The sequence below is a fragment of the Nyctibius grandis genome, chromosome 4 (genome assembly GCF_013368605.1).
Source record: "Nyctibius grandis isolate bNycGra1 chromosome 4, bNycGra1.pri, whole genome shotgun sequence".
NCBI lineage: Eukaryota > Metazoa > Chordata > Aves > Nyctibiiformes > Nyctibiidae > Nyctibius > Nyctibius grandis.
Window position 1 is genome coordinate 50,133,641 of NC_090661.1, and position 24,433 is coordinate 50,158,073.

General features: G+C 42.2%; 1 protein-coding gene across 2 annotated transcripts in view; it reads right to left on the minus strand.

Moving 5' to 3' along the window:
- Nucleotides 1-347: 347 nt before the first annotated feature.
- Nucleotides 348-24,433, minus strand: part of STON2 (stonin 2) — an 85,260-nt gene continuing 61,174 nt past the window's right edge. For both annotated transcript variants that reach the window (XM_068397925.1, XM_068397926.1), the window contains exons 5-7: nucleotides 12,186-14,021; nucleotides 5,786-5,988; nucleotides 348-4,122 (exon numbers count right to left, since the gene is read on the minus strand). In XM_068397925.1, coding sequence (XP_068254026.1) covers nucleotides 4,039-4,122; nucleotides 5,786-5,988; nucleotides 12,186-14,021 — 2,123 coding nt within the window. In that variant the 3' untranslated portion in view covers nucleotides 348-4,038. The remainder of the gene's footprint in view (nucleotides 4,123-5,785; nucleotides 5,989-12,185; nucleotides 14,022-24,433) is intronic.

Genomic DNA, 24,433 nt, shown 5'->3' on the forward strand with positions numbered 1-24,433 from the left:
GGCCGATCTATCTAACCTGTCCAGATCCCTCTGTAGGGCCTTCCTACCCTCCAGCAGATCGACACTGCCACCCAGCTTGGTGTCATCTGCAAATTTACTGAGGGTGCACTCAATCCCTATGTCTAGATCATCTATAAAGATATTGAACAGCACCGGCCCCAGAACTGAGCCCTGGGGAACACCGCTAGTGACCGGCCACCAGTTGGACTTTGCCCCATTCACCACCACTCTCTGGGCTCGGCCATCCAGCCAGTTTTTAACCCATCGAAGAGTCCACCCATCCAAGCCCCAGGCAGCCAGTTTGTCTAGGAGGATGCTGTGGGAGACAGTGTCAAATGCCTTACTGAAGTCTAGATAGACTACATCCACAGCCCTGCCCTCATCTACTAAGCAGGTCACTTGGTCATAGAAGGAGACCAGGTTGGTCAAGCAGGACCTACCTTTCATGAATCCATGTTGGCTGGCCCCAATGCCCCAATTGTCCTGCATGTGCCGTGTAATGGCACTCAGGATGATCTGTTCCATCACCTTGCCTGGCACCGAGGTCAGGCTGACAGGCCTATAGTTCCCTGGATCATCCTTCCGATCCTTCTTGTAGATGGGCGTTACATTTGCTAATTTCCAGTCAGCTGGAACTTCTCCAGTTAACCAGGACTGCCGGCAGATAATAGAGAGTGGTTTGGCAAGTTCATTTGCCAGTTCCTTCATTACTCTGGGGTGAATCCCATCCGGGCCCATAGCCTTATGGGTGTCCAATTGTCGCAGCAGGTCACTAACCGTCTCCTCTTGGATTACGAGGGGTTCACACAGCCCCCCGTCCCTAACTTCAGGTTCTGGGGACTGAGTCTCCTGAGGACAACCGGTCTTGACATTAAAGACCGAGGCAAAGAAGGCATTGAGCACCTCTGCCTTTTCCTCATCCCCTGACACTACACTACCCTCCTCATTCAGCAAGTGGGAACTCCCATCAACAGTCTGCCCAAATTACTACTGTACCCCTATGGATGAAGAGTATATGGTTCATGTACATGAAGCTCGTAAGTGACAGTATCTAACACTAAGAAACTGGCACTGTTTAATCAAGAAAGACCAGTGGAAGCCTCAAAAAGGGCACTTAGGATCCCAGTGTTCAAATGCTCAGGGCTCGTAATGGTGCTGGACTGAAAAAAGAATTCAGTGATGACACCTGGTGATACCAACACCAGATTTTGTGATGATTTTGGTTGTTAGTGCTCTTCTGAAAAATCAGACTACTTTCTCTAGTGCTTCAATAGGAAATAAGATCTTTTGAAAGTCTGGCCAAGGTATTGATCCTTGAAAATTCAGTGGCAGGTACATGAGAAAAATATTCTGCAGAGATCACAATGGAGTAAAATAGCTTTTTAATAAACCAGAACACTTCTCCAGTTTTGCCTGTGTAACTCCATAAGGACTGGAAGAGATACTCCTGTCGTACAACTAACTATGTAAAAGAGATCAGTTAGGCCCATATTCTTTCTTTCATTCATTAACTTTGAATTAAAAAAAAGAATCGGTGATGAAAAGGTAGAGAAATTAAGTAAATCCAGAAACCTCCAATATGTTCACCTTTCAATTTTTGGGGCATGAAATATTCTGTGGCTGGAGTATGATAGAGACTGAATAGTTTAAGAATTCAACAGAGATGGAAAATTCTATTTCTTTGATTTTCTCCTCTCTTTAAGGAGTACATCATGAATTTGTTTATGTGCTATTACTTATTTGTGTTTTCAAGGGCTGAGGGGCAATAGGCAAAAATTCAGACACTGAGCCTGCAGATCAGAGTATTTTGTGTTTCTTTCACAAAATATTCTCACACTTCCTCACACACCTCAGCACTCCTTCAGCTTGGTTTTGTTGGATTTCTTGCTGGTCCTTTTCAGAAACTGTACACTAGGAGCTGCAGTGAAAAAAAGGAAAAACACCCAGAAGTTCTTTGAATGCCTTTGAAAAGAAGAGTGAATTTTATAGAAAGGAGTTGCCATGCAGCTCATCACAGCCAGCCTGTACCAGAGCTGAGAACCAGTCACCAAGGCAGCCCCGTGCTCTCAGATATTTCATAACCTATACAAGTTATCATTTAATAAATAATAATTCTTTGCACTTTATCAGTAATTTTAATCCATTGATCTCAAAATGCTTCATAAAAGTTAACAGCATTCTTCCCTTTACAGAAAGATGTTGCAAATGCTTAGTACTAGGTGGCGTGCTCCAAGGAGCTCCCTGGGCTTCAGTCAGGCTACCTGCAGTAGAGTGTTACACGCTTATTAAGAAGTTCTAGGAGTGAGACTTTACGTATTTACAGCGGTGGACCTGTGTAAATGTATATCACTAGGTTGACGTAGGACTGAAATTTAGGTGCATATAAAAAGGCATTTATAAGTTCCCTATAATTTGTTTTAAATTCTGCCACTACCAGTTTTAGACTCAGTGTAATTAATCTCATGTTTTATTTGGGATTTTAACATTGTAGTGATTTTTATAGGAGTCACAGTGAAAGCAATAAATCAAGAGTGTATTAATTTTCTGTTACATGAAATGTAAAATAAAATAAATTTATAAATTTATAAAAAAGCTTTCATTTTAATTCGTTATGATTTTAAATTACATTGCCTTTTGAAAGTCTGGCCGACTTTCCGAATGTGCGATTTTAAAGTCAGCAGTAACCTTTCAAAAGATAAATGATTTAATAAATTACTTTTTTTACATTTAAAATTACCTTGAGATAAAATATTATGCAAGCCATGGAAACAACCACAAAAAATGGGTACTTGAATACTGTTTTCTCTGAAAATATATATGAATGAGTGATTTTTGCCTTATTTAGAAAGAAGTTTTAAGACTTGCTGTTACTTTCAGCTAAGTGGAGATAAAAAAAATCTCCATGATGGAAGCTTGTTAATTTTTGAAAAGAGATTTTGGGTCCCAGTTAGTGGGGGTTTTATAAAGACACAAGTTACTTATATGGTAGTTTGAGACAGAACATGGAAGTACTATTGTGCTGGACAGACTTCCAAGGATTTTCAGGAAGGCAAACAACATTGTCTGTTAAAGTAATCGTGTTCTGACATTTTCAGTAACAACCCACCTTACCCATCCAAGAAAATATATGAAAAAAACAAACCAAAACCAAACCCCAATGTTTTTCCCTTAAATATCTTTCTAGGCAGGAATGATCTAATCCGAGCAAAGTCCCTCCTGTATCACCTCTATTATAACACACATTCCCTGTTACTAGCAGCCATAACCATGTTCAGTCAAGACAACAGAACAGCTCAGACTAACAAATAAAAATTTTGAGAAGCTGCAGAGGCTTTCTTGGAACTTGTGCAGACCCCATGAAAATGTGCACAATGACATGTTGTCGTTCAGGGGACGAGACAGGAAGGGGTGAAAAGAACAGCTACATGATTAGCTGTCCTGTCTGTAGTTCATCTGCTTGACCATTTACTATGTTTAAGATGCAGAGTTTGTTGATTCTCCGGAATGATTCTCAGGGTTTTCACTCTGTTGACCACTTCAGAAATGAGATTTTATATCATTTTTCACTCGATGCTCCCTGGGTTTTATGTGGCGGTTCAGAAGGAAGTGAATCTGACAATGACCAAACCAACAGGCGTACAAATAAAAATGCTTAACGTAGGAGGGCAAGATTGTAAGTGAGATAAAGGCTGCTTTCTGTTTTGGCTCTGATGGTGGTCAGACCATACTTCAGTGCAGAACTTAGATGGTGAAGAGGCAGAAAAGGCAGGCTTGGCTTTAATACGAGTCATTCTGTCTATACCCCAACTGTACTTAAATCGTTCCAGCAAAAGCCCATGGGTCTGCTCCAAACAAACCACTGATGAGCTGCTTCTCAAAGTACGGATCAACCACACTGAAAAATAATACTCTTCAGAGCATTATTTCAGTAGTAGTACTCTATACTTTTTCAAAGAAAAATACCAAAACCCTGCAAGTCCTTTCTTCCAGGTCTGTTAATCTGACCACCCCTCTTGGGACTTGCAGACTGATCTTCTTTCACTGCGTAGCACATTCATTGACATTTGCAGTATCTTCTCCCTTCAGAGCCTCATTCAAGCTTTTTTTCTGCTCTATTTCGACCTGGAAGAGGAAAAAGAGAGTGAACATTTGTAATGAGAAAGGAAAACAAAAGATTCAAAAGCCTTCCTTTGCGGCGGTTGTGTCCTGCTCAGGTGAAGAAACTCTTCGTAAACTGAGAGGGCTGTGAAAAGAAAGACTGAGGGGTGTGGCAGATGCACCTGCCCTGACAAAGACCCGACAAAAGCCGTCAAAAACTTCCTGCCACAGCTCTTGTCATGCCCACACGGTGGTGGTCAGCACGTAGGCATTTCAGTCGAAAGGTGAGGAAGCTGGGGTCCTCAGCCAGTGGGGGGGCTACGTGACTGTATTTGACCACAGACAGATTTGACGAGGGTATAAACGGAGCCCCGCTGGAGAGCCATTTTGAGTCAGTCCTCCTCAGGGGTCTGCAGCGGGGGACTCCCCTTGGGTTGGGATGTCACCCAAGGAAACTCCTCGTGGTTGAGAGCCCTCCCTTTATTAGGTGAGTGATTACGAATTTTGGGTCATCGGCCATAAACCTTAAGAATGCGGAAGTCGGTTGTGTAGTATTAACCCCCAAACAACATTCTGAGTCTGTGGATTGTTAATGTTTGTCAGAGTCTCAAAGCAGTTTTGGTTAGAGTAAAACTTGATTTTATTACCACTTTGTAAAAATAAATCCCATTTCTAGCTTGTTAGTTGGTCTGGCTTGGTTTTGTGAGGTTCCATGACTGGGAGGGAAAGCTGGATTTTATTTACTGTAAGTGTTTTCAGTCTAATCCAAATAGTTTTGCGATTCAACAGTGTCATGACATCATTTCCAGAAGAGAGAATGTCATGCAGAGAACCGGTCTCACATGATTTTATATTCATTACCATCCCCAGCTGTACTTTGAATCCAAACCCAGAACCAAATCTGCAGAGGACAGGTGGCTTCCTAAGTGATAGCAGAAGACCAGCCTCAATTTTAAACTCTGCAAAGACTGATGTATAAAGCAGAGAGATTAATTTTGAAAATGCACATCTACATTTGTGTTCTAAATTTCAATATCTCCGAAAACTCAGGGATAATCCAATGTTTAATTCTTAAAAGGGATACTTAGGAAGATCAAATACCATCTCCAGGGAATTTAAGAGACTGCTAAAAATGCAATTACAATTACCATTAAAAATATTTGCCATGAGAATCTTTTCAGTATCTCTCATCATTGCTCTTAAAGAAGGCATGTAGGATGCCAATTTCTCTGCTGAGTGATCAGCTAACATGCAAATTTTGGCATACTGAGATTCTTGGCAGGTGTATTTTCCCGTCTGGTCCCCTCCTTAGGGCAGGTGGGAAGTATTTAAGCACAGAAATAATGCAATCCTTTTGTCTGCTGTAGCACTCCCAGTGTAGCTGCTAAGAAGAACAGCAAAACTCCCTGTTCACACTCTTACTGTATCAGCTCATCCCTAGTAGCTGGCTGCGTGTATGCTCTTCCACAAAGCAACCGCAAGCAACTTTATTCCATCTTTGCTGAGGGATAATCCACTGCTTGTTCGCCGTGAATCAAGAGGCTGCACATGAGTAGCTACTGCACAGAGCCTGGCACGCGCCAAATTCCCGCCTCATCTGCCCATGGTATTTTATCATCTGCCCACACTTTTCAAGACAATGTAGTATGCAAAGTAACCATGGTGATTGCCACACGCTCAGTTTTACCTTGTAACTGTAGTGTGCTGAATAGTTCACCCACTTCCTCACGTCGGTCTTGTCCTCAACAGAGATGGACCGAACAGTGGCTTTGGACGCAGAAGTGGTGGGCATGTCAAATTCCACATCTACATAGCGAACAAAACTGGAAGGCACTTCCCGGTCAGAGCCAAGCTCTAGGTGACAGAAGAAGCAGTGAGGATGCCCAGAAGCTGGAAAAAGAAAGCAAACAGACATGGAAGTTGTGTTGGATGGATCGAAAAAGACAACATCTAGGAGGAAGCAACATCACAAAACTGCACGAAACCCAGAATCTGCCTGGGTGAACTAGTTCGTAGCAAGTGACAGTATTTGAATACTGCTGGAGTTTCCAGAGGAATTACACAAAATAAACTGCAGAAAGAACTGCTGATCACTCTAGTTTGCTTTTAGTGGGTGAAAATACAAGACGTAAATCAAGCACCATAGGGTAAAGGTATTTCCCCTCTTCTGATTCCCCCAGTGTATGTAACATGCTAAGTACATTGTGGCATATCCTTCTGAAATGTCGCGTATTGATAGTAAGTAAAGGTGGGACTTGGCAGATATTTCACATTTATTTGAAATTGTTATCCCCATTTTTAGCAAAAGAAAATAAGGTTAAATAATTTTTCTGGTTTCAGAAAGCAAATTTCTGCACAGCTTGGAAATAACTGTTTATTCCTTGCTCTAACCCACGACAAGGTAGCTAGTCATTAAAGATGGGAAGGTGAAGAACTAATCGTGTTTAGCTCTGTCATCTGTAAATGATAACCTTTCTTATTATTTTTCCCCCTTGTTTTGCTGGACAGCAGTGATGTTTAAAAATTAAAGTAGGGACTGCTAGTCAAGCTAGGTTGGTTTTATTTCTGACTGCTGCCCACTCTCTAAGCTCTTGACCAAGTCATTTAAGGTCTGCACCTCAGTTTGTCTGCAAAATGAGGATGAGAGCCTTCAAAGCCACCTTGGGCTTTCTGAAGGGATCCTATTATCTAAGTATGTGTAAATGAAAGTAATGTATTAATAAATGAACTGAATCCTTGTCTGCCAGTGTTACAGGATATAGGATTTCTGACTAGTTCATTGGGAAAGTTCTCCCTACAGCTCAGCAAGGTGTACAGGACAGAAGCAAGGAAGGAGGAAGGTAGGCAGAGTAAAAAGAACTGGGTGGGGAAAGCCCAGGAGCTCTCCCTGGGAAGAGAAAGAAAACACTGCCTGTGAAGGACTTGCAAGCCTGGGCCTTGAAAAGCAAGTCAGCTCCTCATCCAGAGCTTTGCCCCAAAGTCAGCCTTGTTGAGCTGAAGCTTGAAAAGCAAGATGTGGGATTTTGAGATATTACTTGTCCCAGCAGGATGACATTGAGCAGTCTTTAGAGGGCTTGGGCATTGCAACATCCCACTTAACCTCTGAAACAGTTGGAAAAAAATTTCAACCTGGTGTAAGTCTGGGTAAAAATTTCATCTAGAGTCAGCCTCATAGTTCCAAACAGTCTAGCCAGAGTTTCCTCACAACTGGAAGGTTTATATGTGTGCAGCAAATCCAATGAGACGCTATGCAGTTCAACAGGGACCACAGAGAGATGCAGCACCACAGCTGGAGCCAAGTAATGAATGAGTGGGTGCAGTGTCAAGCAGATATAAAAGCTCGAGTTCTGCAAGCATTAAAATACATCACCTGCTTTTCATCAGAATTAATTACCCCAAGCAGAGCAGTGACTTGGTTGCTCTGGTTCTAGAGCGACATGGGATCCTTCTCTGACAGTGTGTCCCAACTTTTGATTCCTGGAGCACACTTTTTCTGGATAAAAAGCAGTGGTGCACAGCAGACCTTCAAGATGACCTCACCCGCCATGGGCTAGCAGCAGCCGCACAGGCTCTCATGGAGAACATTGTGCCCTCCAGCACTGCAGGGCTTTTGCTTCTGCCCAGTTCTTGAGCTTGGCTGTGATGGGCACACCTGTGGCAGCAGTGCACTTCAGCCTCTGCCACGGGACACTCGGGTGCCGCTGCACATACCTGGGAATCCCTGCTCTCTGGCACTGCGTTGTGAAGAGGCCTAAAAATGAGTCATTCCTGGCTCAGAAATTCAGCTCTCAGTACTGGCAACAAACTCCCAGTCTCAGGCTCCCCATCCGTTCGTATCTCTTTCCTCACCCTGTGCCAGTCTCATCAGACTCCTCATGGTAATCCTTCCTGCTCCTCTGCTTTGCTATGCTTTTCCTCTCCTCTAGTTTGCCATGGGTTGCTCCCTCCTTCAGACTGCCTGGGTTGCAGCGGAGGCCCACAGCAGCCCAGGAGAGGCAGCTCTGTGCTCTGGCACAAGCCACATCCACAGCTACAAAATGTTCAGCTTGCGCCGCTACACGCCTGAGCTGGCATGTGCTCAGTTGCCTTTGGGATGGACATGTGTGAAGGTAACACTGGGAAGTGTTTAACTGGGCTCAAGCACACTGTGTGACAGGTGCTTTGGAGATGTGAGCTTTTGAACTCTTCATTATTTCAACTGGACACACGGAACCAGCAACCGCTCTTCTAACACCTGAATGTTGGTGGATATTCACAGGCTCGAAAAAAAAGGGGAGGGGAATAAAGGGGAAAAAAGCAAAACAAATATTAATGCAATGCAATTAACAAAGCAATTTTTCAATAATTTAATTTCTTCTAGTAGGAGTACCCCTAACAGAAAAGACCGTGCACAACACTCAAAAAAATATGGAAGTTATTAATTTAAACCAGCTCAGCATGGTAGGCAACAGGTGGACTGATTAAGAAAGCAACTCCTCCACTGAAGCTATAGCAAAAATACCAAGCACATCAGTGCTCAATTAGTGTCCCAAGTGCGAGGCACACAAGGCACAACTGCTGTAGACTTTCAGTTTGTTCAGCAGGCTCATTCAGAGCTCTTGCTCTAATGGACAGGTACACTTTTTAGTGAAATCAGGAGGAAATCAACAGACTGCTTTTGTTTTACACCTCTTGCTTCCTTGAGCTACTAACTTTTCATTCTGACAATCAAGGATCTGATAATATAATTCATACATATGCATGGGTTACCATGATTGGAGGGAATCTGTTCCAAACAATTCTGATGTCCCAACATGTTCGGACTAAAGGATTTAATTTATTTCAGACCAGGCAACATGCCTGGGATCCACAGCCAAGCTAGAGCAAAGTTCAAATACCCAGATCCAAGGCCCTGCATAGAGGCTACACCCCTGCTTCACTGGAAGAGTGTTTTCCCATGATTGAAGACCGGGTGGATGTTTTTCTAATATTCTGCTAGTGGACTGAAAAAACCCAAACATGTGGAGCCCAGCCAGCTGCAGCTGAAGCTCTGCAAAGCCTGTAAATAGGCTTCTTTATCAGCTGCTTTGATCATATTAATTGTGAATATGAGAAGGGCAATAAAGTTTAACAAGCTATTTTGGAAAGGATTTCAGCAATGTGGTCAGTAGAATCCAGTCCATAGTTTTTTCTTAGGTCAAATCACAGTCAGAGTACACACAGTCCTTCATTTGTCATATGCTTTTCAATGTCCAGTCATAAGCAGACACTTTGGCTACAAAATAATACAGACAGTGATGATAACAAGTTCCTATAGTGACAGTGCAAAGGGCCCCATCCCACTAGAAAGCACAAAGAGAAAACATTTGGATAAGACAGCGTAGCTGCTTAAATAATTCTTAACCATTTGGGTGCTAGGATATTACAACCTCAATGCGAGCAGTGAGCTTCGGGAGGGACCGGCTCTCCTCCCCTGCGGGGCTGTGGCACTGGCCATCAGGGCAGACCATGGGCAGGGCTGACGGTGTCACACGCCTCACGTCTGCACAGAGCCTGCAGCGGTCTGCATCCGGGGAATGGAGTGAAGCACAAGAGGTCCAAGTGGCTACGCGGAGACCTCTGGAGTTCCTGGCATTGTGTTTGCAAGGGACTGATGTGTCAGAGGAAAAAAACGTGGATGAACAAGAGGTCCCATAGTAAATCTGTGCCTACGTATGTTCTTCTTTGAGAGGCACACGGGGCTGGCAGATAGGCACGTGTGCTGGAGAGAGTCAGGCAATGCATATGCCCCAGGTCCTATGGACACGTTGTGTGGCCTCTGGAAGCAGGGTGGAGCTGGAGACTGTGGCTACCTGCAGCATTTCTCACCAGCTGCAGTGGGATGCCACCACCTCTCTCCTGCTCTGGAGTCCCAGAGCAGTTAATTAGCAGACCAGACATTTACAGAGGACACAGAGCACTGTTAGGGGTGAGCTGTAGGTGCCACAGTAAGAGAGCATGAAGTGCGAGTCAGGGGAGTATTTTTATACTTAGTGCTTGAGAACTGCATCATTTATAGGGACTTCTGCAAACAGGTGAAGGTGAGTTATTATATGACTTTTGGATAGGGCTGGATACAGCCAAGCATGCACAAGGTTGGGAGTAGACCACACATCAGTATCACATGGTCAGAAGTGCATGTGGTCCATCAGACAAATCTAAGAAGGAGTGGGAATCAATGCTTTTGAGTACCATTTATATCCCTCTTTGTTTGCCATATACTTCAAGTAAGGAAAACCATGGGACAAGTATTGTCAAGAAATGTAAACAGTCCTTGAGAGGCAAGGTCAGATTTAAACTACACTTGGCCTGCCCTGTCATCACCGTGGGATTCCCTCTCTCTCACATACCTCATGTCCTGGCCAAGACAGTGCTTGAAAGGCCCTTCCTTTCTCTGAAATGACATCTGACCTGACTGGAGGGGTGAGGAAACTCTCTTTCTCTCAGGATGTAAACAAATACCGACTGCCCTGCGTTCTGCATGGTGACACTGATGGATAGATGCTCTGTGGCAGGGCTCCAACAGCAGTGCCAAGTCTGTGATGCATTTCCCTCGACACAGGGTGCATATAATAAAGCCTCACGCTGGGAGAGACAAGATCAAGGAAACGGGAGACACAGATCAACATCTCCCTCTGAGTTGCGACGGGTAAGGGAGCATCACCTCGCAGGAGGCAGTAGAGCCAGGAGTTCTGCCTCTTCTGGTTTGCTACTGGCATGTTCTGTGATTGTGTTAAAGTTTGGGGGCTTTTGTTTCCCCAGCTGTAATGTCTATACAGTATAGACATACGGTATATGGAGAGAAGATGCCACAGAAGGCCAAATTTCACAGCATATCATTCCCAGAGCTCATGCAGATGGCATAGTGATATTTTCCTCACAAGCATGTTATTGCTCATAAACAGCCTGAGGTTATTTTTTCATTGCAGTATTTCTTTTAAATAGTCAAGCTCTCTCTTCTTATGCCCCGCACTGCAGAACACATGGAGCCTTCACTTCTGTCAGTGATATCCCTCCAAATTTGTAACCTATGGCATTCTTGGGCTGAAATGTGATCCAAAAGACTAAAAGACTCTGATCACTGTTCTGCTGACGCTATAGCTCAAACTTAGGAAAAACACGTGCTTAGAAAGTGTCAAATCTGTTACAACACTGAACTTTCAGGGAACACCAAATACAGAAACCCACCCAGTCATCCAGCTGCATTACTACAGCATTAACACTGAAAAGTGCATTTCATTTGTAAAAAGCTAGTCTGGATCAGAGAAATCAAGAAGTAGAATTCACTATGAATAAAAATAAACCTGAGTCGTCTAGCTTTATTGCACACCATGGATGAAAGGCAGGAAGTGGAATGACTGGCAGCTATGGCCAAAGGGAACAGTACCTTGCTCATATTATTTGAATGTTTAATTATGAACATGTTACTAGAAATACAAAGACTTGTGGGTTTTATGTTGGTATTCTCTCTTCAGGTTTAAGCTGTATTTACCTGTCTGCACTAATTACAGAAACATAGCCACAAACTAATGTTTGGAAAGTTTTGTTTTGAATGGTTGCACAATATATTCTGTCCTCTTACAATCCCCATTCCAGACACTTTGTAGGCATTAGTTGTGGTATACGCATTGAAATATATAGCACTGGCTCAGTATGCGTGGCAATGAATGGAAAAGCAATCACATGTGCTGGAACTACAGCAATTTGTCTGGTCCTGTCCTTCAGCCCTGTAACATAGTATCTTCTCTTTGCAAGTTACCTGAAAAAGCCCTGCTTCCAGTAACAGTGCTAAGCACACAGAGATGTTTGATGCCTAATAAAAGCAGAGACAGAAGGCATATTTTTGCATCCATAAAACCTAAACTTCTTTCTATAATTAGCAATGTTTGTAGGATACATAAAACTACTGCAATGAAGGGTCAGATAAATGCTTAATGCAACTAACTGATGTCCTTTGGGATACTAAAAAGGATGATTTATCCTTCACCATGTAAACCCAGTATTCCCTATCTTCCAAAATACATATTTCCTTTTAGTTTACTCCTGCAGAGATGATATGCACCACTCACCTGAGTTTTTGTCAGGCAGTCTGTTTATCCTCCATACGATGGAATTAAAGGCATGCTCATATTTGGCAGTTCCCAAAGTTACTCTCATTACTGGCTCAGAACCAGACAGACTGGTTGATCCAAAAGTAGCCCCCTTGTTCACCTTGGCTTTCAAAGATTTCTCCCCCAGGACGCTCTCCCTGCGGAAGTTCTTCACCCACTCATTTGGCACTGGGTAGCGGATCATCACATTTTCACAGGGGACCTGAGTTAAAGGGTCACAGTTGGAAGAGAACCCAGTGGACATCACCAGCCAGCTCTGCACCTCCACCTCAGCACCATTGATGCTGGCAGCTGTCCTCAGAGTAAAAGGCAAAGTTTTCTCAGCAAAGACAGTTCTGAATCGCATCAGTTCAAACCGGCAGGCATCCAAGGGGTTGAACAGGATAATACGGGAGTTATTAAACACATCCTCATCTACACATGAATGGAACCGACAGCTGTATAATTTAATCCACTTAGTGGTAGTAGTGGGCATAATATCCTGCCTTGCTACTATTTCATTCCCTTTGATCAGGATATCATTAAGGCCCAGTCTGCATTCTGCCAGGCCAGAAAGGAAGCTGAGAACATAGATATGGGTCAGCACACTGTGCTGGAAAATCACGCTGTCTCCTTTGGCCAAGATGCCATGAAACTCATCCCTGACGTCAACTGTGATTTCTTCTTCTTGATAGTTTAGTCCCACTGTGCTCAGATCTGTTGATGAGGCTGGCAAGTTCATCAGTGTGTCTTGCACAGCATTGATGAAGCTAAGGAAGTCCTCATAATCTGTAGTCCCAAGTTTGATAATTTGCTCTCTCTCTGCTGTGTGAGCAAAGGCTGGCTTAGGCTGATACTTCTTTTTCTCCTTGTAGGTTGTGCGGTCCAACCGCACACTGTGTATCCTTCCATTCTCATCATAGTTCTGGAGTTTGCGCTCTGAAATCTCATGATTGATTTCAAGTTTAAATTCCCGGAAAGGTTTCTCCAGTCCTTTCTCATAAAAAAGCTGTATACATCCACTGTCAGTCAGCTTGACGTATATTGGTCCCCAGTGCCTGGATGACATAATATTCTTCTTCTCTGGGATCCTGAGCATCATTGGCCATCCATCCTTTGGCTGAGCTGGTGCTAGGTTAAAAAAGGCTGCATCCAGATCATATGGCATCATGGGGTCATCATCAGGCAAGGTAGGGCTGCTCACACGATCTGGGTTTCCAATCTGGAGTTGCTTGAGCTGCTCTATAGCATCTGTGTGCGTTACACTTTTTTTTGCCTCATGGAAACTGATGGTATCAGGCTCATGACGGAAAATAATAAGAGAGTCTCTTTGGCTTCTGCCTGGAGCACTGGACACAGAAGAGCTTTTGGAACGCCTGTCTCGCTCCTCAAAGAATGAGCTGAATGGATTGATGGGTGAGGGTTGGACATCTCGCAGAGATTCATCCAGGAAGGGATTAGTAGCACTCCAAGGTGGTGTTTCAACAGAAGACAACTTGGTTAAGGAGGAGAGATCTAGTTTTTGAATTTTGGAGAGGTCCCCTAATGTGCTTTTAGGACGTTCTCTTTTCTTAAAGGATGTAGTGAGGTTAAAGTTAACATCTGGAGTCTGTGTTTCTGCGGGTGGGGTGTCTGTTTTGAAGGGAGAAAGGTTCTGCGGTGAAAAACTGACTTCATTGTCATCAAAAGTCACCCAGCTGGGAAAGCGAACTGTGGTTGGGGTAGAGGAATGCCCATTCATGGAGGTGGTGTTCAGCTGCCAGTTGACAGCCTCCATATCTATCTCTTCATCTTCCTGGAGAGACGAGGAATTGTCTTTAAAAAAAGAGGGGAGGGGAGGAAATTTCAGCTAATTATTCTGAAGTTACCTAGTTCTCTCTAGGTAACCACAGTCTGCACAGTAGTTTGCATGCTCAAGAAAGGCCTGTTCATATGCTGGGCAAGAAACATAGTCAAAAGACTTGGCTAAAATGCTGAAGAGTCTTGCAAGAATTAATGAAGAAATAGCCAGCTGAACACAGAAAAGGAATGCAGGAAGAAATACAAAAGGAATGACAGCAATGATTGTATTGCCCTCTAAAAAAGAAACTTAGCCCCCATGATGTAGTGACTTTTTAAAACTTCCCTCTCTAAACTTTCAGGCTGCATTTCTTCTCTCCACTTATCTTCTGACATTTGCCTGTTTTCTTCCCTCTCACTGTTGTTCTCATTTTTTCCCTTTCTGTCCCCATACCCTTTGCTCTAGAGAAGAATCCAGTAGAGAGAGGCAATGAACACTGAGGAAGAGCACTTCTCCACTCTGTCCCCACATACTTGTCTGCACATTTGCTGTTATCACCAAAGCACATGGGGATATGGTGAAGGCACCATAAAAGGTGCCTAAGTGGCATTTTTGCCCAGGATGTGTTCAGAGACTCTTTGGCTTACCCAGTGGGCAAGAGTCTGCCAGTCCTTGGATGTCTCTGAAAAATCTCTCGGAGAAGCTGTGATCTAGGGATGCATGCTAGGACAAGGAAAAACATATTTCTGACTTTTACTGTGGAAGCTGTCCTCATCCTCTGTCAGGACACGGCACCTTTGACTGCTATTTTCCTAGTTCAGGCTCTGCCAAGACACTTCCCAGAAGCGAGCATCATATTGTGCTATTTCAGTCCCAGCTCTTTCTGGAGGAGATAGCTGCAGTGGTAACACGGTGCTTTCCAAAATAAGCATAAATTCTCAGAGTTTAGAAATTAAAGAGTTTTCTTCCCACTTTCTTCCCACTGGGCTAATGAATTAGAGTGCTCCTGAAAATAAGCAGCCAGCATGAAATTATACTCTGCGGCTGCACCACGGGTTTGCTCTACATATGATACAGCAGTGCTACCATTTGTGCCTTTTGCTTCTGATAGATGTATAGATGCCGTGTTTTACACAAGTCACTGTTCTTCAGTACAGGCAGAAAAGTGAGTGTAAAATGTAGCACGCCGGAACGGCTGTACACCTGTGATTTGAGCATATTTTACAATATTAACAACATCTATTTAAGTCATTATTTAAATTGCCACCAGTTCAAAAAAAAACCTGAGCTTGATTTCCACTCTGCCTCAACCATAATAGACAATTTGAATTTTTATTACAGTTACCGTTTAGAATATGAAATAGGGAATATTCATGTTAGCCAAAGTCCTGCCATTAGCTCATTATAATGTCTTGAGTAACGTGATTTTCTAGGCCTCTCATCCCAGCTGTATGGAAGTTCACCCAACCTTTTGATCTAAGGACAAAACACATCATTCTTCTGAGGGTTATTATAATTGAGAATTAGATATGAAGCAGAATGATACCAATTTGTTTTTCAAGCCACAATAATAACAAGCAATAACAAGAAGAGATAGCTTTTACAGACTATCCATGCATTTCAAAGTGTATTTGAAAAGAAGTGGCGCTATCTCAATTTCTCAGATTTTCTTCTCTGCCCTGCCATTTCACTCCCAGCTTTGCACAATGCCTCTCTATAGTCCCTGCTATTGGTTGCACCACTGGGTACAGTGGTGGGTCTTTTATCTGTTAAGTTTTGCCACAAGACTATAAATAGATTTTTTTGGGAAAAAAACAATAAACCACAGATTGTAATCCATAACCACACTCTAAGTCAGCAAGTAATAACAAAACCACCAAGAATAACGTGACGTCGTTCTGATTGTCAGGTCCACACCAATACCTTCTATGTTGTCTCATGCCTTTCCAGTACTTCAGTCAGCAAGCACGTAGTCCTCTGAAGCAAAGCAAAGGCAATGAAAAGATGTGGTAAGCGTCTCTGTTTTTGTGGTATTTCTGGGAAAACATTCCCCATTTCTTTTAGGACTTCTGAAAGTCCTGTGTTTGTAAGATCAGGGTTTCTTAAGAGTGGACCACCTCTTCCCTGCCTGCAATTATAATTTTCCCTTTTCCTGTATCTTAGCTTTTGAATTCCAGAAACCAAATGTGATTCCACAAATAAAGTATTAACACTTCTGCTAAGTTTGAGAGAGGCAGATGAGAATACCTGAGAGTCCATGTGAAAAACACAGAAATCACCTGAAAAATTTCTTTCTAAACTGAACAAGTTTGATAAAAAGAATTCTTTTTTGATCCAGATGCCCAGAAATACAGCAGAAGCATTAAGAGAAGATGGTTTCATCTATGTAATCTCCGGAAGGAAACGGGAGACCTGGTTACCCGGGATATGGAGAAGGCTGAGGTACTCAATGACTTTTTTGCCTCAGTCTTCACCGGCAAGTGGTCTAGCCACACTGCCCAAGTCGCAGAAGGCAAAGGCAGAGACTGGGAGAATGAAGAACCACTCACTGTAGGAGGTCAGGTTCGAGACCATCTAAGGAAGCTGAAGGTACACAAGTCCATGGGACCTGATGAGGTGCATCCACGGGTCCTGAGGGAACTGGCAGATGAAGTTGCTAAGCCGTTTTCCATCATTTTTGAGAAGTCATGGCAGTCTGGTGAAGTCCCCACTGACTGGAAAAGGGAAACATAACCCCCATTTTTAAAAAGGGAAAAAAGGGAGACCCGGGTAACTACAGGCCAGTCAGTCTCACCTGAAGGGCCATGAAGATGATCAGAGGGCTGGAGCACCTCTCCTATGAAGACAGGCTGAGAGAGTTGGGGCCGTTCAGCCTGGAGAAGAGAAGGCTCCAGCGAGACCTTCCAGCAGCCTTCCAGTACCTGAAGGGGGCCTACAAGAAAGCTGGAGAGGGACTTTTTACAAGGACATGTAGTGATAAGATGAGGGGGAATGGTTTTAAATTGAAAGAGGGTAGATTTCGATCACATATTAGGAAGAGATTCTTTATTGTGAGGGTGGTGAGACACTGGAACAGGTTGCCCAGAGAAGTTGTGGATGCCCTGTCCCTGGCAGTGTTTAAGGCCAGGTTGGATGGGACTTTGAGCAACCTGGTCTAGTGGAAAGTGTCCCTGCCCATGGCAGGGTGGTTGGAACTAGATGATCTTTAAGGTCCCTTCCAACCCAAACCATTCTATAATTCTATGATTCTATGATTTGTGTAATTTTACTTTCTAGAAAAAAATCAATAAACTGTTACTTGATTTGATATGTGGAAGTGTAAAATCTGGGAAGTGAAATAATCTTTCTTTCCCAAACTAAAATCAAAAGTACATCCTTCTGCTGCCAAAGAACCACATGGTTGCGTTTACAAATATTTGAAGAATACAGAGGTGGCTCTAGAAAAGACAGGTTTTTAGCTTTGTCAGTAAAAGAATGACTAATAGCAGGGAGGATAAAAATAACAATATGCTAATGCAGCTAAGCATCCAAAGAAAGTTCCTGAGAACTAGATAACATTGTGTGTGTATCCCAAGAGAAGTACTGGAAGTTCTGCTGCAAAGGCAAATACAGCATGGTGAAAAATCTTGACATTGCTAGAGGATGGCTTAGACAATTACTTCAGATTTTTCCCTTCTTGACTTTTGATGAGCTCCTGAACAGGGGTGACAAAGTTTAAAATGCGAATGTCCTCCCATTTGGCAGCACCCCAGAAGGTCTGGAAGAGGACACTTAAGAAAGCAATTCCCTGGATGAACTGCTTTCATAACTGCTTTCAAAATTCCTTCCTACAAAATAAATCAAGACGATAACTTGCTGATCAGGTGCGGACAGTCTTCAACCCAGAGTGACTCCTGACTGAGAAAGACTAGATCTGCATAAAAAAAGGAAGAAGTGATCAAAACAAAGCACTTGTTTTTCCCTTCTTGACTGACTGACTTTGCTTTCCTAATCAAATGACTTTGACAGGTGTTTACTTTGCAAAATTAAAATATCTTTTAATTGTCTTACCTCGCCAGATTCCACCCTGACAGGTTGCTCCAGCCAGCTACAAAACACAGGAGCAGATTGACCAAGGAGGCGAAGGGGACAGTAGCTCTGCCTCTTTTCCCAGTCACACCAGCCACGTGAGCTCTGGGGCAAGCATGCAGCTGCCCCAGGCTGTCCATGCAGCTGTGCATCTCTGCATTCATTCCCCCACGTAAGTGGTGCCTGCAACAAGCACTGGCCGTACCTTACTACATACATGTACTACATACATCATTACCAAGCCATTAAATAATTTGGAAACTTAAGTCCCCAGTGAACAATAAAATGCCAACCTGCATTATAAGTTGGTTTGGTTTTTTTTGTCCACTGGCCTCTTAATGTTTTGTTGGCTTTGCAAGTGTTCAGTAGCAAAATGGTTAATCATTTCAGTATGATAAACTGGAAAACAGCATTGTTATAACGGATGTAGGACACCTCACTGTGATCGGCCTCTTGTGACTCACTACAAGGAAAGAAGGCTTTGGTTCTCTTTACTGTACCATCTTTTCATTTTTCTATTTAAACTATTTTGGCCAAAACCACCAGGTAGTATCATGTTACTTATGCCTGGGGGAAAGGCAGCCATCCAGCTGCTAAAGGACATTGATACTACAAACTGTTCGTGACCAGAACTGTGCTACAGAAGTAGGAAGATCTGAGAGTGTTACACACCTTTCAAAAAGAAAGGCAGATAACGACTTTAAGAAATGGATCTGAGCAAATGCCTGGATTTTCAAATTCCTGAGTACTCGTCTATTTTGCCTCAAGAGAAATTAGCTCAGAGTTTCATGGTGTGACTGTTTCTGCTACCTGCATACATTAACTTATATTAATTTATATTTAATGCAGATAGCTCTACTTTACACTTTAGTCTGTACTATGGGCATACGCATAACATGGTCACATCTTCCAATAGGGTACTCGCTTCCTTGATGTAGCCAACACCAGTCCCTCAGACAAAGCAAGCATTGCTAAGTTTTCTGTTGGCATGGCTGGATCTATTCTAGGACTCTTGCTGGGAAAATAATCTACATAAAGTCCACCAGACATTGATATACAGGCAGGTAGTACTTCAGACTTGGCCTTTAAAGATCAGCCAGGTTGAGAGGATGCCAGTTACAAAACCTGTGGTGTCTCTGTATAAGCAATGATAGAAAAGCAGAAACTGCAGATATAATCTGGGATAAATCACAGTCTAGGTTGTTATGCAGTTGTCTCTCCATGACAAAGGTTATCTTTTCACGTACATATTTTCTCTGACATCCATATCTGGTCATTTCCTTGCATTTCTTTTCCACATCCAAGTCACAACAACTGTGTCTGTATACTTTTTTTTGGTGTTGTGTTGTGTTTCTGATCCTCCCAAGACAGACAGCGTAATTTAAAAGATACTTAAAGTGAGTGGGCTATCGCTCTGGAGTGATAACAACTGACTCCTATGTCCAGCCTTGCCACTGACCTGCTATGTGGCTCTGGGAAAATGCTTCATCACTATCGCATCACATCACAGCTTCTGGTTCTCTTCCCACTTTTTGTAATTTTTGACTATAAGAGTGTTAAATCTGGAACAGCGATTGTTCCTCTGTACTACAGTATCCAGCGCATTTCTAGGACTCTCACAGAACACAGTGTAAGCGTGTAAACGTCACAGAGTTGGATATAAAACCATAAACTGATGCAATGAATATTTCTGTTATGTCTATGCACTTGCAAAGAGTTTTAAGTTTGGTACAAGCTATGAAGCCAGGCCTGTTTTTGTAAGCTTTCCTGTTTATTACAGCTCTGTGAATGGTGGAAGGTCAAACCTGTTACTGCTGCAGACATCAGTGTAACTTTCTGTAGCTAAATAAAGCTACAGTAGAAATGCACCATGGAAATCATTTGCAAGAATCTGCAACTCAAAACACAGAAAACTTCTTGTCAATGGGAAGTTACTACCTGCTTATTTTGCACAGAAGATACCACTGTGAGGATAACTGTTATTACTTCCACATGTTTCGTGAGTGCCTATGCTATGAATCAGCATATGGTAACATTAAGGGAATACCTAGAAATGTGCTCTCCCAACTTGCAGGACACTTTTTTCCCACGAGTTTCAGAAGAGACTTTAGATACAGAAGAAGAGGCAAGCACCTTGCCTCCTTGGAAGAGGAATATGGGGAGGGGCTGGAAAGCCCCAAAACCCTTGACTACCAACACCCAACAGGCTGGAACATAGATTTGTAAGCATTCCTGCAGATTTTGAGTGTCTCTGCAAGACCTGACATGTGGAAGAGATGACTGCTAACACAGTCCTTGCCCTGTACTCCTGCTGCTGAACGCACCACATACATACAAAAATTTAACAGCAATCTAGTTCTCCAGTGTGTTGAACTGTTAATACAAAAGTTATGTTTTTAACTTCATACTTTATGGCACAGCTAAGAGACATTTCAAAATCATCACAGACTAAGTAACCAGCAGGACAAGGTGCAAGATGAAAGACTGAAGTCACAGACCTGATCTCTACGGTTCCCTTTCTCATTCCTTCTCCCACTTGACAGGCTTCTCAGATCATGTTGCACAGATTCATCCTTAGATAACTTTTCAATTCATCATACTCTGTCATATCCTACATCTCTTTGAACTTGGGTGTCTAAATTTAGGCCATGTAAATCAGTGGCCTGATTAAATCTAGTGTAGTTTTATCCGAAATCTGCAGTGCTACATAGTCTGTTCCCAACAGTGGGTTAATGACTACTTAAATATGATGACTGTTGCTTGGTTAACTATTGCAAATTCATCACAAGTCCCAAAAGAAGTTTAATTGTCAAGTGCAGTTAAATCATCCGAAGTTACAAAGAAGTGATATCACAGAGCTTCTAGCTCTACTTAAAACACAATGAATTTCATATACGTTCAATTAATTTATCCCCATGAGTCTCTAATCTTTGTAAGAACTGCTATATTTCATTTTAAATGTAAGCCATTATGCAGATACTAAACTGAAGATGAAATACAAGCAAAATATGACTCAGCCTCTCTCAGTTAGATTGCAGCAGCCCTCATACTGCAAGAAAACTGTTGAAAAAGACTGTCCTCCATGTACTGTCTTAAAGGACCCTAGAAGTTTTTGTGGACTTTGTTCATTGATGTTTTGACATTTTATTAGTATTCGATAGCTACACAAATGTATGTATTTATGGGAATTCATTGCCCTGAATTATTTTCCTTATGTCTCCTTCAGTCACGCTGCCTCTTGCTGATTGGAGAGGGAAGAGAACATCTTCCCAACAACCGAGCCTGACCTAACCATTAAGAAAATTATATCAGACTACCCATAAGAACAGTGGTAGCTGCACCTGGAAGTCTTATTGCAACCAGCTATGTATGATGCTATTTGACTGCCTTTTTTTGTCTCACCTGTTTCCCTCTCCTCTGTTTATCTTCATTCAACTGAAGAAACTACTTAAACGAAGACTGAAATTCCAAGCCCTGTCATTATTCCTTAAGTAAAGAAAATGTTCAAGATAACAAAATTAGTTTGCAACTTAGAACTTTCCTGCATTATTTGATTTAAAAATACTCAATATTTTTATTGTATTATGTTTATTGAGTAGTTAAAACTCTGTCTCATGAAAAAAAAAACCCTGATGTGGTATGGAATAACTGAAACAATATTTCAGCAACTCATAATCTATGTACAGTTAACTCCCCTTTTCCTTGTACAGATCTCATCTATGCCGTCTGCTCTCAGATGTAACTACAGTTTTGTACAAGTTTTTTATATGTTCTGCAGTCTGCACTGTGCAGCAGGTTAGGCAATCAGAATGGATCTGCCTAGTCTTAAAACAAACCCAAGCATCTGTAACACACCTCGTGCACAAAACTTGTAAATTAGATTCTTACAGCAGATATCCATATTCAGAAAATGTGCTTTCCAAATATACTGCTTAGGTTTTAGTCTGTAAACACTTAGAAGTTAGTGTACTAATAGTCTTAGACAGAATTACAGTCCAGAACAAACACACAACCTATCCAGAAATCACCAAAACATTGCAGCAAAGACAGATATATAGCTTTGAAATAGAAGTGCCTGTATGCCTGCGTCTCCAGTTAATACCAATTTATCATTTGAACAGCAGACACCAAATTAGTTCATGCAAGTCATGGACAAGGTTGTTAGTGTCTTGAAAAAACTGTTAGATCTTCACGTTAGGTAGGAATTATGTGGCAATAAGTTAGAGGCAATAAGGAACTTCAAAAGGGAATAAAACTCTCCTAGCGATAGCTACAAGACATTAGGTACTCTAAGAAAAAGCATTGTTTATCACTTAAACCCAGCTTGCTTTGTTTTTCTTTTTCAGTAAAGAAGACTACTTCAAAAACAAATTGAAGTAAATACATTTTGTTCTTGTAACATACCTACAAAAACTGGAATTCTTCTCTTACGTGTTAAACAATGGTAGTAAATGGGTCCCAAAACTATTACAGAAAAGAAGGCTTTTTGATTTAAACCCATTTGAGGATAACAGATCTAGAAAGCACGTGTTTTTCCTGAAGATCAGCTCATGTGCTTCCATTAGCTGGCCAGAAGGTGGTACATTAAGACTGATATAATTAGAAGTCTTCAAGATTTTTAAAAGATTTAGACAAGACTATGCCTGTTCAAAGAATTCACAATATATATGTGACATAATACTATTGTTTTATAATTAAGAATCATTTGAGCCAAGTTGCGAATAGATCTCATGTAAGTGGTGGAAAAAGCATTAAAACCTGCTTGTTCTTCCTTAGAACTTATTTCTATTAAACAAACATAATATACTCATAAAGTAAACATCTTAGCAACTAAGTGTACCTACATGATTCATTACAAAGCAACTTCATTTCCACCCCTGAAGACACAGTATAGATACAACTGACATATTTTTACCACTACGTCATCTAACTTTGTTCTCAGCAAGGCGTGCTCAGCCCAGAGGTTACCAAGACTATGACTACACCCTAGCCTTAGACATTATTACTAGCAGTGGAGTACTTACACTCCCAGTTTGTTTAGGCTAGACAAAGCCTGTGTGTGAGGGGACAGAACAGAGCTGGGAAACACAAAGCTGAACCTGTTCCAGCAGAGGGATCGATAAGAGAATGACAGGTTCTCCGGAGAAGAATGAATCCTCCTGCTTCATCTTTCGTCCAAAAGGAGAACAAGGAGCAAATGAGAACAAAGGAAGACACGTGCATGGCATTTTTCAAAAGCAGTTCCTTTCAAAGTACGTTGGCGAAGATAAATGAAGTCAGTTAGCCTCTCAGTGTACTTTGGACTTTGCTTCTGTCGCCAGGGGTCTGCTTCCCTCTCAGATTTTAATCAGCAGTACATACTACATATCCTTCAATAGTGGAACTGCCACTGACACGAGACCATGGAGCTTGTGAAGAAATATTCTGAGAGCAAAAAAGGAAAGAGAAATGCTCCTGCTAGCCCAGGATGTTTCAAAAAGTTAATGATATTTGGCAAGCAGAATAAATCTGTAGCCAATCCTAAAAATGCAAAGGCAATCCCAATCCATCTTGGAGGAGCTGATACTAGCATCCGTTGACCAAGCTCTCTTTTGCAAAGTGCAGTTACATAAATCTCTCATACATAGACAATACGCTACTTCATTATGCCATAATTTTACAAGCAATATATGATGGACTGGTAACAAAATACAGAGGTTTGCAGACCTCTTAAGCTTTGTCTTCAGTGCTTGAGATAGTACCTTGTCCATGTGGAATAAGCCTGACATTTGCAGTGCCAGACTGCAGGTGGAAATGTGCCAGCTACTGCATCCTCTCAGAATTTGGGGTCGCATTAAGCAATAGAACCTTTGACTGCAAAGAAACACGCTATGGTCTTATGCATCAAGTTATGAATCCAAAAGGCAGTTGCAGTATTGCATAGGCATGAGGGTCTGGCTCTGTTGAATAAATGTGAGAAATGTTCCCATAGCCACAGGAAAATTGAAGGCAGGAGATCATCATGTATGTTAGATGTCTGAAACACTCTGGGTTTGCTATTGCCAGTCCATCAGTTAAGAAACTGGTAGTGACCACAAATGGTAGTACCAGCTGATGACAGCTTGGTAGTCAGTGCAGAATAACTGGCTGATCTCTAATTCCTAGGTGGGCAGTTCCTGCATGACTGAAGCCAACATCACCCCAACTATCTGCTCAGTCTTGTGCTGCTTCTCTAGCAAGAAAAGACAAGTCAGTACACAGGGATGTTGAATAAGCCTGTACCAGTGCTCAATTCACTGCTTACAAAAATAAACACTGATGTCCATCTCTGCACATCGTTTAGAAAGAGGCAGGACAAAGTATATCAGGGAAAGAAGGAATGTGTTTTGCTTGATGACTG